Consider the following 25,468-nt stretch of genomic DNA (forward strand, 5'->3'; position numbering starts at 1 on the left):
TAAATTCAAAGCAGAACCAGACAAACATTTGGAATGAATGGATGGGTGAAATGGGAAGGGTTTTTTTTTTTTTTTTTATTTATTTATTTTTTATTACCATAAAAATAAAATCCCTGGCAGGGATTTTATTTTTATGGCATACTGAAATGACAACTGCAAGCATCAAAGCATCAGTGGTGGTTCATTGACTTCCACATAAAGACTGGACAGGCAAAGTACAAAATGATCTAGTGGCAACCCATATGGCTTTCTGGTGGATTGGATCAAGCCATCGAAGCACAAAATGTCTAGCAAAGGTATAGATTTGGAAACCATAATCAAGTTTAGATTAGACAAGTGCCCAATAAAGGTATAATAATGTGCTTCTATCTTCTCTCCAAAAATTGGAGGAGATACCACAGAACATGTTTAAACTGATGTGCATTTTGTCTAAATAATGATAATGAATGATCAAGATAATGAATATGCTGGAGAAAAGTTAGCTTTTGATCAAAACAAGTCCCAGAAATTTTGTTTCCTCTGACACTGAAATAGCATTTTGTCCAAACCTGAGGTCAGGGACAGGGAGATTTCGTTTGAAATAAATGGTCTTTTGAGCTGAAAAATTTAATTCATTGGCAATGACCACAAACTAAGCAACTCTGGATGTTTCAAGATATCACTCAGAATTTATGTCACTTGATGTATTAGAGAGTGTTCTGTGTGGTGTTACTTTAAGTGGAATGCCTCCAAGAGATGCTGTTTGGAGGAGTAGTTCAGCATATCTTACTGAGCAAGTTTCTACTAAAAGATCATCCAATTTAAGATGTTTTATTCACTTCAGAAAATCTGCCAACCTTCAAAATAAAGAAGGTTGACAATTTATTAACTGCCTTTTCTCTTGTTGAATGCACAGTACAAAAATGAGGTACAGAAGGTATGCAGCTTCTGTTCAGTATTTCTTTTTGTAAGTTTCATCTTTTCATTTTCAGGTAGGGATCTGGCAGAGGCCTCAGAGGAAGAGGAAACATTCAAATTACTCAGAGGAGTAGGATAAAAGATTCAGTTATCTTTAAGGTTCTCCACCCACCATGAAGTTCTATGCAGGGATACCAACTTACAAACTAGCAGGTATTGCGTATGAAAGTGGGATACCAGAGTCACTAAGATACTATATCCATACTTCCAACAAGTCTTGACTCTGTCCTAATATGACAGGGAAGGAAACCTATTTGAGTACAGTCAATTCCAGCAAGTAGACTTACAGGTGAATGGTTCTGATTGGGATAACTCAGGACCTCTCATCTAGGCTGAAGCAGGAACCAAAGTGGTATATAAAAGCTGAACTCCTCAACCACTAAGCTACCCCTTTTTGGCAAGTCCATGGGTCACAGCAATCATGCTGATTTTAGTGATGGCAATTTAAAACCTAAAATGTAAACAGAGAGAGAGGGGGCACAGTTCTCAGCAAAAGCATCTGCTGTCCACCTTCCCTATTAGGGATTCTGTTAGACTGCTTCATACTGTCTCATTTATTTTCTCTCTATTTCTTCTTCTCCTCACCTTTCTGGCTGTAATGTATCATTAGTGAAAGAATTCAAGTGCCATGTGTGAGTGCCAGATCCCAGTGACTAATTAAGGTCTTTTTGAAGCAGCATGGCCTGGCTCAAACTATTAACTAACCTACCCATATTTAAATCACTTATGAAAATTCAAAAGAGAAGGCCCAACAGTGAGCCCAGAGTGACCCACTTGTTACACTGGTCCACCTTGAAGATTGGCCATTTATAATAGCATTCTACTCCTATCTGTTAGCCAGCCTATTCCAGAGTAGATCTTACTATTAATTCCAACTTCTTCCAATCTATACGGTAGTCCAATGGACGGTATCAAAAGCTAAATTTTACCTGCATCCAACTGTTTAATGACAGTTAATTACTAGAATGATATCCTAGTTATTTACCAAATTGGCCAGGCACAACCTCCCCTTAAACCCATTCAAGATCTATCAAGGATATCATTTTTGCTGAGATGGTCCTGAATTGCATCCTTAACCACAGACTCCATGATCTTCCCCACCAGAAAAGTCAGCCTCACTGGCCAACCAAATAGTTAACCAACCCTTCTTTAGCATGACCTTTGCGGACTGGGGAGATATTAGCACTTCTCCAGTCCAAAGGAATCTCCCAAGAGTCTAATGAAGGGTTGGTTAACATTCCTAGTGGTTTGATGGATTCACATGCAGTCTTTAATTAAAACTGAATGCATACCATCCTTTCCTGAAGCCTTGCTCCCCTTAACCTCAGAAGCTTTCCTAAAATGTGTTTTTCTCAGATCATTATATCACTTATTTTACAACAATCTGACTCCTTAATATAATGGTCTTCTATAAATAAATAAAAATCAACTCATCTAATAACAATCTTAAATAAAGAAATATCAACTCCCTTAATAACAGTCATCCATAAATAGAGAACATATTTAAGATATATAGTATTTTGAAGTTCACTCCTTCTTGCACACACAAGAAACACTGTCCACATTTCTTCTTTTGTACATTCATAGTTTGATTTGCACAGAGTTATTGCAGCCAATACTAAAAAAATAAGAAATTAGGAAACTGTCTAAGAAAATTATATCCAGGAATAAAAAAAAAAAAAACCCAAAAATCTCACAGCAATGCCCTGCCTCTGAGAAGTACAGAACAAAACTTGAGTTCAAAAAAGCAATCTGGGAGAAATGGGGTACTCTATGCTTATACAAGGGCTGTTCAATAAAGAATGATCATAATTTTTTTCCTCCCACAACGTACCTTTATTATCATCCATATTTCGATGGTCCTTTTCAAAGTAGTCTGCCATTTGATTAAATATGCTTACTCCATTTCTACCATTCTTCAAAAAAAAATGGTGGAAGCCACTTTTTGACAAGCATTTGGGAATCAACACTAATGTCTTTACAACTTCTGACAATTGGAAACACTTTCCTTGCAGTTCCTGCTTTAGCTTTGGAAATTTAAAAAAAAAAAAAAAAAAAAATTTGCAGGATGCAAGGTCAGGGCTGTTTGTTTTTTGTTTTTTAGGAGCATTAGCAACTAAGGCCATATTGCTCCGGGATATGCGGTGGTCATTCCCTGACCTTTCCGCATCCTCCGTATTTGGTGGTGACGGGCTCGAACCCCGGTCTAATCAAGAAGCGTGTGCTACGCACTGCTGCTCCTTCCCACCTGGCTACTGAGGCGCCTAGGTCAGGGCTGTAGGGGAGGTGAAGAATACATTTGACAATGCTGGCTAAGTACTCAATAAAAGTATGAACAGTGTGAGGTCTCGTATTGTCGTGATGCAACATCCACCCACCTGCATGCAGTTGTGGTCATTTACGACGAATGTAATTCCGCAAAGCATGCAGTACAGTTCTGTAATAAGGTCCCATAATAGTTGTATGATGTGGCACAACATGCTGTCAAACTATTCCTTGAATATTTTAATATTCAAGGAAAAAGAGATGACCATCGCCTTTCCCGGAGAAGCCACAACTTTTGCTTTTCTCGGTGTTGCCGATTATGTAGACTTCCAAACAGAGCATTGCTACTTACTCTCCAAGTTGAAATAATGAAGCCATGTCTCATTTGCCATTATTACCGTGTGCAGAATCTGATATTATTATTATTATTAGCCATATGGTGAAAGGAAGCCTGAGGCTTATGTTGCACCAGGGTTAGCTAACCCTTTCTTGAAAAACTGCAACTCCTCTGTCCTATCCACCAAAGAAGAACTGATTGATATCTCTTGTGACACATCACTCAAGAAAAGTTTTTTAGTGTTCCACTAACTTCATTCTGGAATAGTTCGTTGGACTCTTTCCCTAATATAGCAGACAAAGCAATTCAAACTTTCACCATTTGTGACAATTTATTTATGTGAATGTGGGTTTGCCAAATATTGTGACACAAAATCAAAAAAGAGAAATATACTTGATGATTCAACAGACAACAGCTGCCAATTATCAGCTATAAATATTAATTTCAGCAAAATTGCTAAAAATCTGTTACAGTAGGTCTCTCATTAGTGCAATCGACACTAAGCAAAATCCCAGCCGTAATGCAAATACCCCATGGTTCAATCAGTGTGCCACTATCGAACAGTTTTTCATTTCATATGCTTTCCTTTTACAATGCTCATTTACTGATCGCAATTGAATGGACACATATTCACATCAAGGCACAAACACTGCAGTTCATTTCGATGCAAGTTTGCATTCTGGCAATGAATGTGTTAACCAGAATTATTATTTTTTTAATTATTGAACTACATAACTGAATAACTGCTTTTTTTGCAAAGTGAAATTCTGCTGTTACTATTTGTTATTATCTCAATAAGGATACTACATTCAATTTAGGAACAAATAGTATAGTTTGGTATGGTGAATAAATGAATTTTATGTTGCTACTGCTTCTTGGTATAAGTGATAAAATTAATCTATATGGGGTTTTTTTTTTTTTTTTTTTTCGATTCTGTTCATAGGAAGGAAAAAATGAATGAAGGTGATATATAAATGAAAAAGCTCAAAACCCAAATAGTTTATGAATTAATTAAATAAGCTAACAATTGAATAACATATACTGCTTGCATTCTAATAATTGTCCTTCCTAGAATGAATTCCAAGATTTCTGTAATTTGCTTGTTCTTTCCATTACAAGGTGTAAATTTAATATAGTTCTCCTCACTAATATTAAATGGAATAAAACAAGGACCATCAAAAAAGTTCCACTTGAGCAACAATGGTCATGCAAGTATTTCCTCAAGGACTGAAGGGGAAAATTACCAGAAACCTTTTAGGACTACCATATAGGGTGAATATTTCATTTCACTGACAATGTATTCTTGAGGAAAGCAGCTTTAACTTGCATAGCTTGTAAACAAGCATTCTTGTGAAGATAAGATGGCAAAGGTAAAGAAAGCCTGCACGAGAAGCATGCAAAAGTTCAATGGAATTTACCGGTAAAAGTACTTTGCCGTAACGGCATTTGTATTGTTGCTCGCTCGGTAAACAGATGGTGGGCATTATCGGTCAGGAGTAGAAATTGAATCCCGTGGGAGATCAAACCCTCCCGAAGTGGAGGGGATAACCTGACCTTTTTTTCTTTAGAATCACTGGTGGACTAGTGGATAAATTGTTTATTAAGAAAGAAAAAAGAAAAAAAAAAAAAAAAAAGGCAAAGGAAGTCCACACGAGAAGCACAACAAACTTCGAAAAAGTTTACCGGTGAAACTACATTACGAACATTTTTTACGACACTAGAACTTCCAATGTGACTCTGTGATTCAATTGGTGATTCTAAAGAAAAATGGTCAGGTTACCTCCCCTCCCTCGGGAGGGCTTCAAGCTCCCACAGGATTCAACTTCTACTCCAGACAGATAACACCCACAGTCTGTTTACCGAGCGAGCAACAATACAAATGCCGTTACGGCAAAGTACTTTTACCGGTAAATTCCATCAAACTTTTGTATGCTTCTCATGCAGGCTTTCTTTACCTTAACCGATAAGATTTTTTCCCCTTTAGTTGAATAAAATAATTGATTTTATTCAACTTTGGTTACTTCATATAATAGGCTTACTGTGACACTGCATATTACTTCAGATGATAGTTTTGTAAGCAAAAATTCCATTAAAATTCCTTTACTAACTCAAAAAAGCAGTGATCATTGTTTCAATGGGCTCTTACAATTTTAAATTTTTAGATGAGTATGGGAAAGGAGTGAATTCTTACATTAATGGTAACTGGCTTTTATTTTTAATAAGAATTTCAGTTGTGATCCAATCTTTAATTTCAAAATTTTAAAAAATAATGTCATCAAAAATGGCAAATACTAAAAACACATTGAATGTTCATTTTCATCGACAAAAAAAAAAAAAAAAAAATCTAAATCCTTATTTCAATAAATTTAAATACTGACAGAAATGCCAGATGCCAGTAATAATTGAAAAAATTTAACTTTTTTTTAAATAATTAAAAAAAAAAAAAAACCTTAAGCTTAAGTTTGATTTTTATATATATATATATATATATATATATATATATATATATATATATATCTTTACACATCTCTCTCTCACATAAAATAAATTTATCTTAGAGGAAGTATAAATATGTTTTGAGGTTCACAGAAGAAATGAATTGCAAGCGTGACAAGGGAAGTACACTGTGATAAGACTAATTTTTCCTGTTAACAGTGCATCACAGTTTAGATGCTGACAATACAGGCTTACCTGATATCGATATAAAATCTGTGGTTGTATTCGTTTCCATTCAGAAGACCAGTTTTTGGACTTCAAGAAATTAGCTTTTTTAATTTTATTATCAGACTTTGTCACAGGAGGAGTCTGTTCAGGATAAATATTTCTCATGTACCAGTCAAATGATCTGCACCCTAGCCTTTTTCTCAATGAAATACGATCAGTGACATCTCCATACCATTTGTCTCTCGCATCTGGACGTATTTTGAAATAGTTTTCCTGCAACACAGTGAGAAATCAAATTATACTACTTCATAAATGCAGCAGCTTTAAAAAAAAAAATTCTTCATAAGAATATAGTTTATGCCCTGGGATGGCATATAAGAATATGCCATCGCAGGGCATAAACAGAAATTTATTCCATGATCTGGCTAAAGCTTTCAACAAAATAATATAGGATTATGTATGATACAGGAATAGATGAAAGAATGATTTGCTAAACAGATGGCTGACAAATTTCACTTATAAATAATAACAGCACTGCCTAGATTGAGTTAGTCATAGTAAATTGAAAAGTGTATAATACAGAAAGCAGTCAGTAGACATAATATTTAACAAGATAGAAGTACAGTCAGTCCTCGTATAGCACGATAGTTGTGTTCCTAGAAACCCTCGTGCAATGCAAAATCGTGCAATATAAACAACGGGCCCTATGAGAAAAATAGGGTTAGGTGCCGACCACCCAAGATTGAACACACATTTGTAATCAAAACATTACCAAAGACAATAAATTATCATAATAAAATATGTAAGTATTTTATTACGTAATAAAATATTGCTAATGCTTTTGCTTCTATCGTAAGCAAACTTGTTTTTTGTTTGATTTTCTATCCAAACAGATGACAGCCATTCCATCTCTTCCAATTCTTTGTGTCTTAATCTGATGGATTTTAATTACACTTTGAGTTATTCCTGCTATAAAAGTTTTATTTTCTCTGCATTCTTTGTAATTCTCGACGTTGCCTCATTTAGGCCTATAGCACGTGCAATATCACATGGTCTTTCATTTCGCTCAAAGCGTTTCACAATTTCATATTTTTTCTCTATCGACAGAGGTGGACTGGCCATAAGCCATACCAGGGAAACCACGGTGGGTCGGAGACCGGTGTGATTTTGGCCATAAACGCTAGTATGAGGCCACTACAAATTTTCCCGGGTGGGATTTTTGACCCAGTCCGCCTCTCTTGATCAATATTTCTTTTCTTTTTCTCTCTGAATCTGTAGTGTCTTTACCACGACGCTTCCTTTTCACACCTTTTAAGTATTTTACTCATTTTTTAGGGAATAAAGCACAATTACAAAATGTGGAGGCACACTTGATACACATAAACAAAGCTGTGCGCGTGTAGCAACTGAATAAACAACACCATAAAGGCAGAGACAAGCACATTTCTGAGGGTTACTACCATAAAACAATAAAAACAATTCCCAGTTGCGTTCCTGCTAGTGGAATCTGTTATAAACTGGTAGTAAACTCAATCTAATTGCATTTGCAATAATACCGATAGCTGGAATTTTACGTTATTATGGTGAAATGCGTTTCCCCTTCACTGATATAAAAAACATAAATACATTTTCAGAATCTTCTCTTCATTCCTATCGTGTTCAGTTGGAGTGATTCCGGTCTGACTGCCATTCATTGTAAACACAAAGGCGAATCATGCATAAGTGAATTCGGTTCATGTTATATACAATATCGTTCCCTTATTTATAAATCATGTATGATCGAATTCGTGTAGTGTAAATACGTGTTATACGAGGTGACTGTATATGAAACTGATGATTCTTTTAACCTTTCAATAGGCACATGGAGATTAATAGCCCCAGTGACTTTAAAATCTTTCTTACAAAAATTTTCTGTCTTCCAGGTATATTATGAGGCTTACATCAGAGCAATATAATCATTTTATATATGGTGACACCACCTGCAACTAGAAGTTAAAAATCATAAAGAGGTTTTATTGCTTCTAACATCGATTTCCATATTCAGAATTATTATTTGTAAAAAATACAGAGCTAATAAGCTCAACTTCTACGTTGTAACAATATATTTAAAAGAGTAAGAGATTACCTCAATCTTTTGTGTAGAATGCTTCCAGATGTAAACGAATAAAATGATTTCAATGAATTCTCTCACTCGTAGAGACATGACCAATCCAACGCACAACGGAATCAAAAGCCAAGAGCCCCAACCTAACCCTGAAAAACATCACCTTTGGCATTCCCCTTCCTGAATAACTCCTCATGTGTGAATGTAGATGCAAAATACTCGTTTACGTTGTTAGCCACATGAGCAGGATCATCAACAGATGAACTATCAATATCCAGAGGACCACTCTTATTCATCCTTTTCCTTCTAGAGTTTACATAGATAAAGAACTCTTTGCATCCTTTGCCAAAGATTTCTCATAATCTGCCTTTGCCTTCCTAATCTCTGTTGTGGCTTGGTTACTGACCAGCTTATATCCATCACAAGCTTCCATGTCACCCATGCAATTTTCTTCTCTGCCACATGTCTCATTAGTTCATCTGATATCCATTTAGGCCTAAACCTTGAACAATATTTCTTAGTTGGTATGTAAAGCCTAGTAGCTTCCAAGAATAATTCTTTGAATGCTTCCCATTTTCAATTTGCTGTTGGTAACATCATCAGTTGGTCCTAATGTAACCAACTCAGGAAAAACCATGAGTGCGAGACGACATTCTGTCAGAATAATAATTAAAATAGTTAAAATTGGAAATAATTGTAATTTTAAATTATTCTGACAGTACGTCTTCTCGCACTCATGGTTTTTCCTGAGTTGGTTTTGTGTTTTGGGGTCGGGTTGGGGCTCTCGGCTTTCAATTCCATTGTGCGTTGGATCGGTCATGTTTCTATGAGTGAGAGAATTAATTAAAATCATTTTATCCGTTTATTTTGTTTTATTCATTTACATTTGGAGAGCATCGACTGGAAGCTGTTGTTGTTGACGGGGTTTTAAGAGCAATGGCTACTTAGGCTATATTGCACTTATGAAAGTGGTTCATACTGCTTGTGTTGATTGATGTAGAAGCAGTTAGAAATGGCTATACAGTCGTATTCATTTTAGGAAAGAGAAGAATTCTCTGGGATTTGATTTTTTGCCTATGATATGATTAAGCGACAAAGGTTCCTTTAAGATTGCCAAAGAACTGAATAACACTAGTCGAGCATTATTATATAGACTGCGAGTGGTGTATGACAATGATTACACTGAGGAGGGCCATTCCTTGACAAAAGGAACAGATGGGTTAAATAAGTATGGCCAATTCTGGCTCTGGCTAGAATTACTTCTTGTCTGTTTGCAATGATGCTGGAAGCCCATAATTTTGGTACAGGTTTAATTTGAAGTAGTTTATTATGAATTTGCGTTTGCCATTGAGGAGTCCATCGATCTTTGCATATACTTTGTATATTTATTTTATAATCTCTGAACGGTACTAGGGAATTTGTTGGGGCTGACCTGGATGGATGTTTGGCAGCATGATCTGCAATTTCATTTCCTAGTATTCCCGTATGGCCTGGGATCCAGCAGAAGATAACCTTTTGTTGATGCTCTCTGAGACATCAACTCTGTTCTTACGAGCTTTAATAAGCTCATAAGAACTGAAGCTGATGGGATTCTTCCTCTTGCTCAGACTAAGAACCCAAGGGGGCACAGTTTCAAATGGAGGAAAGATAGTTGTAGAATAGATATGTGGAAATTTGCCTTTAGCCAGTGAGTAGTTGACTGGTGGAACAAGCTTCCATCTTTTGTTGTGGAAGCTAATAGCCTAAATATATTTAAGATTGAGCTGGACAGGCATTTGGAACAAATGGAGGGGTGAAATGGTTTTTTTTTTTTTGTTTTTTTTGGCTGATGCTGCATAAGCTTGCTTTCTTGCATCATATGCCTCTACTAATGCTAATGATGGGTGGGGAAGTGGATGATTAGGTGGGGTTTCTTATTAGACAGGCAAAGAATCGCATGGCTAATAAGGAACTTTGCGAGTGTGTATATTATGCTCTTTTGAATTGATATATGGAAAATATTTTCTAAAGCAAGTTTTATGGCATATAATTCAGTTGGAGGATAGAGAAATGGTAGTATCAGGGAGTACCACTGCTGCACCCGATCCACTCTCAGACTTCGATCCGCCTGTATATATTTTAGAAAAGTCAGGATAATGTTGAGTATGCGCAATGTGTAGCTGTCTGATAGAGAGTGTTTTCCCACCAGGTGAAAATATGGGTAGAAGTAAGAAATTCCATACAGGTGGCCTGGAAGGAATATGGTGTCCTGTTCATGATTTATAGGAAGGCATTAGTTGAGGCACATAATGCAAGAAAGTAAGCTTATGCAGCAACAGCCAAAAAAAAAAAAAAAAACCCTCCCACTTCACCTCTCCATTTGTTCCAAATGCCTGTCCAGTTCAGCCTTAAATTTATTTAGGCTATCAACTTCCACAACAAAAGATGGAAGTCCGTCCCACCAATCAACCACCTGCTGGCTAAAGGCAAATTTCTTCACATCAATCCTACAACTGTCTTTCCTCAATTTAAATCTATGCCCCCTCAAGTTCTTAATCTGAGCAAGAGGAAGAATCCCATCAGCATTCAGCTTGCTCAACCCATTCAAGGCCTTATACACCTCAATCAGATCACCTCACAGATGCCTACTCTCCAGGCATTGCAATTTGCACAACTTAAGCCTTTCTCGGCAAGAGCACCCCTCTGTTCCCCTCACCAATCTTGTTGCCCATTCTTTGTACTCGTTCTAGCAACTCTACATTCTTCCTAAAACTAGACCTCCAGACCTGTACACAGTACTCTAGGTGTGGCCTGACCATTGCCTTGTACAACGGGATAATCACCTCCCTGTCCCTGCTAGCAAAATTCCTATATATCATTGACAAGACTCCATGACCTGCCTTGGCAGCCCATCTGCACTACTCAGCAAACCTCATATTTAACTGCACAATTACCCCAGGTCTTTTTCACCTTCCACTTCCCTGAGTGTAGTACCACACAGTTGGTATGTTTCTCTTGGGTTATTGTTACCCATATGCAGTACTTTACATTTGTCAATGTTAAACTTCAGCTGCCACTTCTCAGCCCATTTCAGCCCATTTGCCCAACATGTCTAGATCCAGTTGGAGTAGCATGCTGTCTTTACTGTCGTTAACAACCCCACAAACCTTTGTATCATCTGCAAGCTTGGACATTAATCCTGATATACCTTCATCAATATCACTGATGAATACACAAAACAACAATGGGCCCAGCACCAAACCCTGGGGAACTCCACTAATAACATTTGTCCATGAAGAGCAGTGTCCATTAATTACCACTCTCTGTTGTCTCCCACTCAACCATCACTTTATCCAATGTAGCAACTTACCCTTAATGTCATACCTCTCCAATTTGTATGATATCAAAATTATTTTTGACATTCAGTTCCTTCGTGACCACATCATAGTATCCAATCAAATTGGTCAGACAAGACCTCCCTTTAACAAACCCATGCTGTGTCTTAACTATTACTTGTCTAGATGATCCTGCAATGCTTCTTTAACCAGTGACTCCATATTTTCCCCGGAACACAAGTTAAACTAACAGGTCTATAGTTACATGTGTCACCTTTTGAACCCCCTTTGTGAATTGGTAATACATTTGCACACCTCCAGTCCATGGGGACCTCCCCTGAGTCCAAGGAAGCTCTCATAATTATGGTTAAGGGTTTGCTTACTTCCTTTGCTGCCTCCTTTAATATAACTGGATAGATGCTATCCACCCCAGGTGCCTTCTTATGTTTAACTTCAACAATTTCTCCTCCACTCTGCTCTCAGTTATTACAAAATCACTTAGCTACCTGTTAGAGTTTGATAAACGTCTGGCATTCCCCTTGCTGAATAACTCTTCATGTGTGAATGTAGATGCAAAATACTCATTCAGTTTATCAGCTAACTGAGCATGATCATCAATAGTCAACCCATTATGTTAAGTGGTCCAATCTGATTCATCCCTTTCCTTCAAGAGTTTACATAAGTAAAGAACTCTTTGCTGTTTTTCTTTGCATCTTTTGCCAAAGATTTCTCGCAATCTGCCTTCGCCTGACTAACCTCCTTTGTGACTTGATTACAGACAAGCTTATATCTGCCATAGGCTTCTGTGTCACCTTATAATTTATATACATCCATACATTTTTCTTCTCTGCCATGTGCCTCATTAATTTATCCGACATCCATTTAGGCCTGAACCTTGAACAGGATTTCTTAGTTGGAATGAAAAGCCTAGTAGCCTCCAAGATTAAATTCCTGAAGGCTTCCCATTTAGAATTCAACGTTGGTAACATCATCAGTTGATTCCACTGCACAGAATTTAAAAACTGTCTGAGACCCCTGTAGACCACTTTACGAAAGCAAAGGTCCTTCCTTTTAGACTTGATGGTAGTAACATCTTTAAGTAATTCCTATATCAGTACATTGTGATCACTGTCACCCAGTGGTTTCTTTTTCTGCAAATTCTTAATGCATGAATAATCACTTCTGATAATCAGATCAAGAGTATTACTCCCCTCTGGTTGCCTCTCGAACATGCTGCTGTAGAAAACAGTCATCCAATAAATCCAAAAAAGTCTTGCTAGTGTGCGAATGACCAACCCACAAGTTCCAGTCAATAGCTGGAAAGTTAAAATCTCCCAGTATAAGAAATTCTGATTTACTGGCCCACTCTATTTCTCCGCACAATTGCTCATTATACTCATCAAATTTATTAGGCCTATAACACACACTCACTCTGATTTTTCCTTTCCCAGTGCTTATGTCACACTAAACAGGCTCAACATTACATTGTCCATCAACATCAACTGAATGAACTTCCTTAGATTTTGCGTGTTTCTTAACTAACAGCATAACCCCTCCACCCTCCCTTCCTATCCTGTCTTTCTGTACACATTGTACTCCCCAAATTCGAATTCTGTAGTGCTTATATCTGGTGTGATACCATGTCTCTGATACCCCAACATCTGCCTTTGATGCCTTGACTACCATGTCAAGATCATCAAATTTATTAACTGTACTCCTAGCATTGGTGTACATGCAAGCATACATGCACCTGTTTCTACTCTTAGTTACCTTAACACAGCCCATGTATTTATTTGTTCCCCTATGACTCCCAACAGCCCTGGAAATCTCCATTGCCCTGCTTTCCATGCTTCTGCTAATTCCAATAGAAGCAGTGCAAGAATTACTTGCACCGCTTCAGGTATATCAGGTTTAATGTCAAAGTTTGCAGATGATACAAAGGTTGGCAGGGTTGTTAATGACAGTAATGGCAGTGTGCTACTGCAACAGGATCTAGATAATTTGGGCAGATGGGCTAATAAGTAGCAACATCAAATAAGTAGCAACATCAACATCATACCTTGACAAATGCAAATTACTGCATATGGGTAGAAGTAACCCCAGAGAAACGTACCAACTGTGTGGTACTACACTTAAAGTGGTAGAAAATGAAAAAGACCTGGGAGTAATTATGCAGTCGGATATGAAGTTTTCTGAGCAATACAGACAGGCTGCCAGGGCGGGTCATGGGGTTTTGTCAATTATATATAGGGATTTTGCTAGCAGGGAGAAGGTGGTGATTGTCCCTCTCTATAAGGCAATGGTCAGGCCACGCCTTGAGTACTGCGTACAGGTCCTGACCCTCATTTTAGGAAGGATGTAGATTTACTAGAGCGTGTACAGAGAAGGGCAACAAGATTGGGGAGGGGAATGAAGGGATCCTCTTACCAAGAGAGGCTTAAGTTCTGCAAATTGCAGTGGCTGGAGACTAGGCACCTGCGCGGTGATCTGATTGAGGTGTATAAGGCCTTGAATGGGTTGAGCAAGCTGAATTCTGATGGGATCCTTCCACTTGTTCAGATTACGAACCTAAGGGGGCATAAATTCAAATTAAGAAAGGACAGATGTAGAATAGATGTGCAGAAATTTGCCTTTAGCCAGTGGGTGGTTAATTGCTGGAACAAACTTCCATCTGTCGTGGAAGTTGATAGGTTGAATAAATTTAAGGAGGAACTGTACAGGCATTTGGAGGGAATGGTGTGATTTTTTTTTTTTTTTTTCTTGGCTGATGCTGCATAAGCTCATACACTTGCTTTCTTGCATCACGTGCCACTACTACTACTACTTTCGCCTCTGCCAGTGGCTACTGTTAATCTATTAGTCCTTGTATCCTTCCCAAGCTAGCAGTTTTCCAACTCACCTAACACTGCCTCGATAGCATCAGCAAATATTCTTGCACCCTTTCTATTTAAGTGCATCCCATTCCTGCAGAAGCAGTCTCTCCTGTCAACAAGCACAGACCAGGCTGAAAAAAATTATACCCCTTGAGCCTTGCACAATCTCTCCAGGGCTGAAATGATTGACAAAGCTGCCATTATATACTCCCTCCTATCGCGTCTGGGCAGAATTGCAGACACTTTTCACATTCAACCCTAACTCGCGACTTTTTTTCAACATTGACCTGTACTTGTTGAGTAAATCTTACTCAATGTCATTAGTTCCAATGTGTACAACAATATCACCTTTTGTACCCTTAAAAGATGATATCTGCTCTACAACGTGTCAGTAGGTAAAGTAAATCATAATCACTCTATACAAGACAATGATTAGACTGCATCTAATCTAAAATTTAGACTTTGGAATATTGTGTTTAGGATGGAGACTACATCTAAGAAAAAAACCAAACTTGAACACTTCTGAAGAGGATTTAAAGGAGTGCCCACAGTAGTAATACACATATGAAGAATGGCTTAGAAGGACTGCAAAGTTTCAAAGCTAGACATCTAAGGAGAAATAAAATGAATGAGGAAGAACTATTCTCTTTTGCAGTTGAGACAAGAATGAGAGGACACAAATATAAAATTGAGAAACAGCAGAAGATTGAATCTCAAGAAATTCACATATGGCAGCAGGTTGTCAAATGCTGGAATAACTTACCTCCAAACATGGCAGATACAATGAGTCTTGCTAAGTCCGAAGTAGAAATGGATAGCTGTCTTATGGGAATGGGAAAAAAAAAAAGAAAAGAAAAAAGAAAGAATATCCATAAAAATATTGTGTTTTTTTTTTTTTTTATCATATTTTTTAGCTGATAGAGAAAAAGTCTACTTCCTTGCATTATATGGCCTTACTAATACAGGTACCGGACCATTTATCTGGAAAGCTTGGGAACAGAGGTGACTCAGATTTCTGGACCAAGGCTTAATATATATACAGAGTCAGTCCTTGTATAACACGTGTTTACACTACACGAATTTGATCATACACAATTTATAAATAGGGTAACGATATCTTATATAACACGAACCGAATTCGTTTATGCACGATTTGCCTTTGTGTTTACAAGAAATGGCAGTCGAACGCAGAATCACCCCAACCAAATGCAACATGATAGGAATGAAGAGAAGATTCTGAAAATTTATTTGTTTTTTATATCAGTGAAGGGGAAACACATTTCACCATAATAACGTAAAAACCAACACAATTTCAGCTATTGGTATAATTTCAAATGCAATTAAATCAAGTTTACTACCAGTTTATAACAGATTCTACTAGCAGAAATGAACTGGAAACTGTTTTTATTGTTTTATGGTAGTAACCCCTAGAAATGTGCTTTAGTAAAATGTGAGGTGTTAATAGTGTAACTCTGCCTTAACAATGTTGTTTATTCGGTTGCTACACGCATGCAGCTTTGTTTATGTGTATCAAGCATGCCTCCTCATTTTGTAATTGTGCTTTATTCCCTAAAAATGAGTAAAATACTTAAAAGGTGTGAAAAGGAAGCATCCTGGTGAAGACACTGCAGATTCAGAGAGAAAAAGAAAAGTAATATCGATAAACAGAGGCGGACTGGATCAAAAATTCTTACATGGGAAAATTTATAGTGGCCTCATACTATGGTTTATGGCCAAAATTACACCGGCCTCCGGTCCACCAGGGTTTCCCCAGTAAGGCTTATGACCAGTCCGCCTCTGTCGATAGAGAAAAAATATGAAATTGTGAAGTGCTTTGAGCGAAATGAAAGACCATGTGATAATTGCACGTGCTACAGACCTAAATGAGGCAACGCCGAGAATTACAAAGAATGCAGAGAAAATAAAAACTTTCATAGCAGGAACAACTCAAAGTGTAATTAAAATCCATTAGATTAAGACACAAAGAATTGGAAAAGATGGAACGGCTGTCATCTGTTTGGATAGAAAATCAAACAAAACACAAGTTTGCTTATGATAGAAGCAAAAGCATTAGCAATATTTTATTACGTAATAGTCATAATAAAATACTTACGTATTTCATTACGATTATTTATTGTGTTTGGTAATGTTTTGGTTACAAATGTGTGTTCAATCTTGGGTGGTCAGCACCTAACCCTATTTTTCTCATAGGGCCTGTTGTTTATATTGCATGAGGTTTTCTGGGAACAACTATCGTGCTATACGAGGACTGACTGTACTTAAAACATAAAAGAAACAATGAAAAGTAAAGAAAGAAATTGTATTTAACATATACAAACTAATACACTTCTAAAGCAGGGTCTATTTAATCAATATTAATCAACTAATCTTCGTTTGAAGACAATTCAACATCTGGGGTGACAGGTACAGGAAGAGAAGGGCAGATATTGGAGGTTGCAGCTCAAGGCTGAACTTCACTTGAAAGTTTCTGGTTGATCTTTGAAAATATGTCATGCAAATTCTGTTGTTTCGTATACTTTGGTTCTTTAATGAAAACCTCTTGTATTTTATACATCCACATTATATGCTGCTCACTGATGAAGCTCTTTTGCTCCTTTCCCCAAATCAGTTCCTCAGTCAGGATGATGCACCTATCTATAGACACTTTCTCTTCTTTCAGTGCACTGTCATTACCATCGTCATCATCACTCTCATCTGATTTGTTCTTATCAGCATTCATTACCATATCTATAATTTCACTATCAGTGAGTTGGAGCACAACTGGAGCATCGCCATAAATGTTTATACACTCTTGTATAGCCCCTTCATCAAGTGACTTGGCTACTTCACGCAACAAACCTTTTGCATATTCCAATAAATTCTTCACTATTTCTTCCTCACCAGACATACAAAAACTACAAAAATCAGGTTCATCATCAAGAAATAAGTTAGATGGCCATGGTTTATGCCAGCCATTTATCAAAGTATCCTTGGGTACATTGTCTCTGCACTCCAAAGTGCATCTTTAATATTAAATGCTTTCTGAAATTCTTTTATCCCTGTACCTTTGTTGCAAGTGTCTAGCATTTTCCACAGAAATACATCCCTGTACCTGCACTTGAACGCACAAAGAATGCCTTGGTCTAAAGGCTGAATTAAAGAAGTACAATTGGGATGCAAGTAAACAGCACATACATTGTCCTTGACTAGAACTTCAGCAGGAGGGTGTGCAGAACAATTATCAAGCACTAAAATAACTTTGCAGTCATTAGGTAGTCCCACAGATTTACAATGAGCCCTGTTGTCAGGCACAAAGTTCTTTAGAAAACAATCAGTGAAAATCTGTGTTGTAATCCAAGCTCACTTATTTGCCTTATAAACCACAGGAAACACCAACTCCCTTAAATGTCCTAGGATTCTGACCTTTCCCAACGGTGAGTAATTTGCACTTGTGGGTGCCGGCTGTGTTGGAACAAGCAAGAATCGTAAGTCGTTCCCTGGAATCATTATACCCCTCCCGGTGCTGACTCATCTAGTGTTACATACGATTTCCTTGGTAAGTAACACCGGAATAAAAGAAGTTTCACCTGCATTGTACACCTGTTCAGCTGACAGTCCCTCATCAGAAACCAACTTGGCAAATCCATCTAAATACACCTCTGCAGCATTGTGGTCTGCAGAAGCCTTTTCTCCACAAACCTTCAGCTTGCGAATGCCATGCCTTTGTTTAAATATGTTGAACCACCCAGATGAATATTCACATGGAGTTGTAAAATTTAATTCCTCGTGAAAAAGTTTAGCTTGGGCCATTATAATGGAACAATCAAGTGGAAACTTTTCACTCCAACGCTGCCTAATCCATTCAAGCAACACTGTCCACGTCTACACCCTTCAACTGGTGTAAAGTTTTTCGCTTGTCCATTAATTTAGGCACATCACTGAATTTAAGTATCTGTTCCTTCTGTTTCTTGATATCATAGATAGTAGATGTACCAACACCATACTCCTCACTCAAATGCTGCACTGAAGCACCTTTACCAATTCTCATAAGTAACTACTTTCTTCGATATGCTGAGCACAAAATGTTTCCTTTTAGACATGGTATTAAATGAAAATTATAATAAATTGGGACAAATAATCACATAAATGTAGAGGGGCAAGTGTACACAGCAACTGTCATACCGAAACTTATGTGCGATTGATTGCAAGATTCATGCTTAATATTCCGCACTTGCACATTGTCAAAAAAAAAAGCCCACCAGATTCGAAACCAGCCAGTTTCAAAAATAGCCAGTTTTCTGGAAGCTGTATAAATGGTCTGGTACCTGTTTTTATTGTTATATGAATTTCAGAAGACCAGTTTGAAAAACAAGTATTAAGGCCGTAGATTTTCAATTTCATACTCACTTTCCTAATAATTAAGTTGATTATTTGAAGAGTTTTATCAAATCAGCTCAGACTCACATTTTCTCACACACACAGTAATAAAACTTTACACTGTGCAGAGGGAGAGACTACAACAATATATATTGTTGGTACTTGTACCAACCATATATATGGTTGGTACAAGTACCAACCATAAAAGGGGGAAATAACATCTCTGAATAATACACGAAATAGTCCCCCGAACAAAAATATAAAGAAAGAAATAAAACAGGATTCGGAAAATGTTAAATTCCATTTAAATTTAACTACACAGAATTAAATTGCTAGGCGAAGAAACAGAGCCAGTAAGAAGGTTTTCTAAAAAGTTTATTTTCCCAATTACTACTCCTAAGTGAGAGGGTGTCCAAGAAAAACCCTCAGAAAGAGGAAGATAAATTATGAAAGATTACCTTATATTCATCCATCCATACATGAGCTACTCGCAAGGAATTAATTGTAAGTGTATCTTCTCCACCAGGAGAACCATAGGGTCTTCTTCTGCGGAATACATGGCCGACATGGGAGCATGGCAATATTTCTAGTCGACCTCCACACATCCATATCTGAAAATTATTTTGCAAGTAAGATTCAAAAACTCATGATAATTAAGCATCATAATAAAAAGTATATTTTTGAGTATAATGGGATTATCCAAATTAATTGGGATTAACTAGTTCAGACAATTCATTTAAATAATTAATTTTTAATTATAATCAAAATCATTGATTATCTCCGCTCGATACTGAGTCACCAAACTGGTTCCATTAACATAATTCTTCAGTAAGGTATAGCATTATATGTTTATGTTCTGTAGGATACTTTGAAACACACTGAATCAATTGGTCACAAATACAGTAAAATCCTGTTACAATACTGTTTTAATGAAAATAGCTATAGATCCCATTTTATGTTATTTCTTATTTATTTCTTATAAATAAAAAAATAACATAAGTCACAATAAATATTGTTTTAATATTTCAAAATGAATCTCAATTAATAAAATATTTTTATTTTTACTTTTGTAGTATATGTATTTCATAAATGTATTATTGATTTAAAGTCAATTAAAGAAATTTAAGTAAAATAAAGTAGAACTTACTGCTTACATGTATTAGAAAAGTGTAGCAGAATTTATTTGTACAAGTAATACTTCTTTTGAAATAATTTCCAGCAATATTCATTAGAACAAAATTTTGGTAGAACTGAAATGATTTGTGCATCCTGAAAAGTTTGTTGTAATAGGATTTTACAGTATAAATATCAGACTACAGCAAAGGGTAGTTCTTCAAACCACCAGCTTGCTTAAAATATGTTTTTAATAACTAATAAGAACTGAATAAGGTAATAAATGACTACTCCACTTTATAAAGTGAAAGCATTACTGAAAAATAAATTTTTACAAGATCACAATTTCTTATTCTATAATCAAAGTTTTTCTCAAGCTTAATTCTGAGCATTAACAAATTTTATACCACAAATAAATTTCAATATAAAAGCAGCAACTTCAATGCCACTTCCTGTACAATATTTAAAATGGTTTTTTATCTCTGGTCTTAAAAGAGAATAAAATCATAAAAAGAGAAATCAAAATGTTAAAAGTTAAAATTAATAATAGTATTAGCTATATAGTGGAAGAAAGCCCAAGGCTTTTGATGCACCAAGCAAAAAAAAAAAATAAAAAATATATATATATAATAAAATAACAATAAATAACATATATAAAATAAACTATTTATTTGACTCTGCTCATGTAGGTACTTTATTCAGCTGACCCCTGAATCTTCCCCAATTGTTAATCAAAACCACCTATTGAGGTAATTCATTCCAGTTAATCAACAACTTGCTGACTGAAAGAAAACTTTCTGCAATAACCTCTTCCCCTATAATTTGAATTCATGACCCCTAGTTGTGGCATCATTTATAACAGAAATTTCAACCTCATTCATTTTACTTTCTCATCTCAGAGCCTTGTACACTCAAATCAGGTCTCCTCTAAGGTGCCTGGTTACCAAACTCTGTAGCTCACATATTCAAAGTATTTCTTCAATATGGACATCCTCTCACCAGGCACAATGCCCATCTTAGGATCCTTTCAAGAAGCTTGATGTCTTTTTTTTTAGGTTTGGTCTCCATACTTGAACAAAGTAGCCCAAGTGCAGTGTCACTTTATACAGAGGGATCACAACATCCCTTACCACTATAAGCAAATGTTTGAAAAATCAATAGGAAACCACAGACCTCCCTTGCCACTTGTCTATACTGCTTGAAACTCCCAAATCCCTTTCTTTCTTTAAATGAGATGTTTTCTTCACGGGTTATCCATCCAGAAATAAACTATTCACACACTTTGTACACCACAATAAATAATTTTAATAAACAAGCATTACATTACAAATCCTTTAACAGATTCTTGTTCACATGCATAATGAGTTAGAACACGGATTACTTTTAAGAGGAAATAATTTGAAACTTGAAAGTAATTTGTAAAATGCTTGTTTATTAAAATTATTTATTGTGGTGGGCAAAGTGTGTGAATAGCAAACCCTTTCTTTCCCTACTGTTTTTAATTCAACCCCACCAAGTGTATAAGTTATTTTGGAGTTGCTATTCTTTTTTTTTTTTTAAATGGAAACCCCAACACGAAAGGTATCAAAACCAATAGTACTTAGTACCTTGCATGGGTTGAAAGAGAAGTATTGGGGGGATGCCAGAAACTTTGCTCTAGAGACTAAACATGGGTTTCACCACTTCAAGCCTCCAATAAGCAAAGTGGTGGTATTGCACCGGTCGATGAGAGTCATATTCCCCAAGCCTTACAATTTTCTATATTAAAACTTAGCTACCACTTTTCTGAGCATCCCTGAAGCCTAGCTGTTATTCTAAACAAGCACTGCTTGGTGTGCTGATCATTAACTACTCAACCAATCTTGATGTCATCTGCAATTTTGCTATCATTCTCTGTATCCCTTTGTCGATGTTGTTTAAAAAAAAAAAAAATCAAAAACAACAATGGCCACAGTACTGATCCTTGGAGAACCCCACTTCTTGTGCTGGCCAAATCTGAACAATAGCCAATAATCATAATCCTCAGCCTCCTACCCTGCAGCCACCCTGTGATCCATCTAAGGGTTTTTCCTGTGATTTCAACATGTTCCAGCTAATACAGTAACCTATCTATCATGCAGGACCAAGTCAAATGCTTTGCTGAAATACAAACAAATAATGTTGAAATTATTTCCTACATCCAGCTTATCGCTGACTCTCAAAATAGCTAACCAGATTGGTTAAACATGATTTTTCCTTTACAAAACCATGCCGTGTTTCCTTCAGAATTCCATTTTTAGCTAAATGATCTCATACTATACTTTTGTTCATCACTTCCATAATTTTCCCTACCACTAAAGTCAGACTGAATAGTCAGCAGTTACCCACTTCTCTTACACCTGCCTTTATGTACTAATGATACATTGGCAATTCTCCAGTCCAAAAGAATTTCTCCTGAATCCAGCGATACCCTCATAATTAACCTTAATGGTTCAATGCATTCTCTTGCTGCCCCTCTCAAAATTACTTGATATATGCTATCAAACAGGAGCCTTACTCACCTTTAGGCTTCAAAGTTTTGATAATAAATAATCTGGAATTTTAATATCACTAATTTCATGCTTCCAAGCTTAATTTGAAGAGTTTTCTCTCATTATGAAGAGCCTTTATTCGGTAAATATCAATGCAAAATTCATCTGCAACTGAATATCAGCTGGGTTATCTAAGATTTTCTCCAACATCCATTGCACAAATGTCTGATCTGATTTGATTTGTTCTCTTCTTAGTATTCATGTATATAATAACTTTCTTGTCCCCATTCTTTTCTCTCTTAACCAGTGATTTCTCATAATCTACCTTTGCCAGCCTATCCTTAACTTGTAGATGTCATAGCCTTCAGAACTCTTTATTAGTCCATAATATTCCCATACCATCTTTTTTCCTGCGCATGAGATAAAAAAAAAATTAAATAAATAATTCTATTTACACGTTTGTCGAACATGTAAATAGAACATTTCTCTTTTGCTTCAATCAAATTCAGCGCACATAGTTGCGAATGCTGAATTTAAGCATTTCGGGAAATTCCGACTTACTTAGAGTTCCGTGGAATGCAACCCTTACATAAGTCGGGGAGTGGCTGTACTGTGTGTTTTATATTACAAAACAAACCATAAAAATATAAAATCATTGAATGTAACAACTGGTAAAATAAATCAAAAAAGTAATTAAAAGTAAAAAATCAAAAATATCAATATATAAGTTTCAATAAATAAAAAGTAAGAATACAAAGATTAAGTGTTTTGGCACCTTGAACTTTTTTTTTTAAATTATTTTACTGAATTAAACTGAACATATCTCAAGTATTATAAATGATACATGTAGGTATTAACACAGTAATAATAATGCTTGTCATTAATGAAATTTATTGATGCCACACATAGAAAAAGACACTAGTTATGGTATCAACAGAGAAAGTGGTCAGAAAAAATGCCTAGACATTGAGTTGTAAACTTCTTCAAATTTCCATAAAATTAAAAAAAAACAAACAGCACCTGTGCCAGAAATGATTTCTCTGAAATAAACAAACTGCACCACAAACAATTCCTAGAATTTAGTCTCTCATCCCTTTCCCAAAAAAAAAAAAAAAAAAAAAAATATCACGAGGAAGGAGGGTTATATCAGAATTTATTCCTTCTTGGGACATATATACTTTCAGCACTAAACTTCGAGAAAATCATAACCCATTTATACCATGGGTTATGATTTTGGCATTCTCAGCACCAAACTCAGATGAGTTTGGTACTGAGAATTATATACAGGAACAAAGAGGCATTTGGTTGTGAATAATGATGAGGGAAGGGACACTACCACAGAACCCAATGTTCGTAAACTAGTTAAGTCAGATCAAGCTCAGGAATTTCACTAGAATTGCCTGTTAAAATCTATTATATCATATAAAATTTTTTTCATTTATACATATTTATGTCATAAATACATGTTACAAATACCCATTTATATTTACTCATCTACCAGTGATCTTACTATAGGGATGATACAAATATATTAAGTCCAATGTCTATAAAATTCTTAAGTTTAAGGAAAAAGTTAAACAAAATACTGAATGATTTTTGAATTAAAATATTGAATGGCTCTTAGATTAACCTAATTATGCACATTTTTTAACAAAAAAATTCTTAGAAACCTATGGATACACAATTAAAATAGAGGACGTTCTTGGTGTTCGTCACTCTGTTTGTTTGTTGTTTCAATAACTCATCGCCACTTGTCTTTCACAGGTACACCATCACGGTCCATGGTAGATCACATCAGGTTATATTGCTGTTAAATCAGTTTGCTTTGTGTACAATGGGGAAGGGGGTTAAAAAAAAAAAAGACTTGTATTCACCCAAAAGCAGTTGTGACTGAAGGTTGAAACAAACACCACGTATTACACTTTTTCAAGATAGTCACCGAAAAAAAATGACACATTTTTGCCACCTTTCAATACACTTCCACAGGCTGGTTTTGTAGAAGTCCTCTGACTGACCTTCAAAACAAGACCTGGCAGCAGAAATCACATCATCATCATCACCAGCAGCAAAGAGTGTTTCCACAAAGAAAAGCCTTCAGGGCAGAAAGAGGAAGAAATCCAAGAGTGCAAGGTCAGGGGAATAAGCAAGATGTGGCAATATTTCAAGCCCATATTCGTGAACACACCTCACTGTAGCATGCAAGGAATGTGCAGGGGCATTAATTATAATGGAGCAGGTGCACACCTTTCCCAGTCATTTTTTTAATAGCAGCAGGAAGCTTTATGAGGAGGTTGGAATAATACTTCGCTATCACAGTACAGCCCTTTTAAAGGTAATCTGTTAGTATTACACCATGCTGATCCCAAAAAATGGAAAGCACTTGGTTACACCTTTGCCTTTGGGGGATGGGGTGATTCTGCATGATTCCATTGTTTTGACATTTGTTTAGTCTTGGGATCATAGTGATGAATCCTACATTTCATCCATGGTGACTAGCCATGAAAAAAAAAAAAAAACTCCTTGATTTTTCTTGGAGCACATCAACATTTCATGTGCACATTGTGCCCTTTCCTTCTTCTAGCAAGGGGTCAGGTCTGGGAACCCAACTAGCTGTTGTTGTTATTTTTGGCACAAGAGCTGCTTAGGCATATTGCAACTATCAGTGATGTGGAAGTTACCCACGGTGACTATTATGGGAACAGTCAGAAATGACCATATAATATTATCCGTTTAAGAAAGCAGGATAACTCTATGAGATTAGAATCATTACCTATGATATTAGCATTAGTAGAGGCATACAATGCAAGAAAGCAAATTTATAGCATCAGGCAAAAAAAAAAAAAAAAAAAAACATGCTCCCATTTCACTCCATTCATTCCAAATACCTAATCAGCTCAGCTTTAAATTTATTTAGGCTATCAACTTTCACAACAAAAGATGGAAGTCTGTACCAC

The 25,468-nt window shown here is 36.3% G+C and overlaps 1 protein-coding gene across 1 annotated transcript in view; it reads right to left on the reverse strand.

The window, feature by feature from the left end:
- Pgant35A (polypeptide N-acetylgalactosaminyltransferase 35A) overlaps positions 1-25,468 on the reverse strand; it is a 165,344-nt gene that overhangs the window by 35,054 nt on the left and 104,822 nt on the right. The window contains exons 6-7 of the mRNA XM_090383032.1: positions 19,350-19,502; positions 6,251-6,496 (exon numbers count right to left, since the gene is read on the reverse strand). Of these exons, the coding sequence (XP_090239158.1) occupies positions 6,251-6,496; positions 19,350-19,502 (399 nt within the window). The remainder of the gene's footprint in view (positions 1-6,250; positions 6,497-19,349; positions 19,503-25,468) is intronic.

This window comes from Mastigoproctus giganteus, chromosome 10, assembly GCF_048544385.1.
Source record: "Mastigoproctus giganteus isolate SK-2022 chromosome 10, ASM4854438v1, whole genome shotgun sequence".
Taxonomy (NCBI): domain Eukaryota; kingdom Metazoa; phylum Arthropoda; class Arachnida; order Uropygi; family Thelyphonidae; genus Mastigoproctus; species Mastigoproctus giganteus.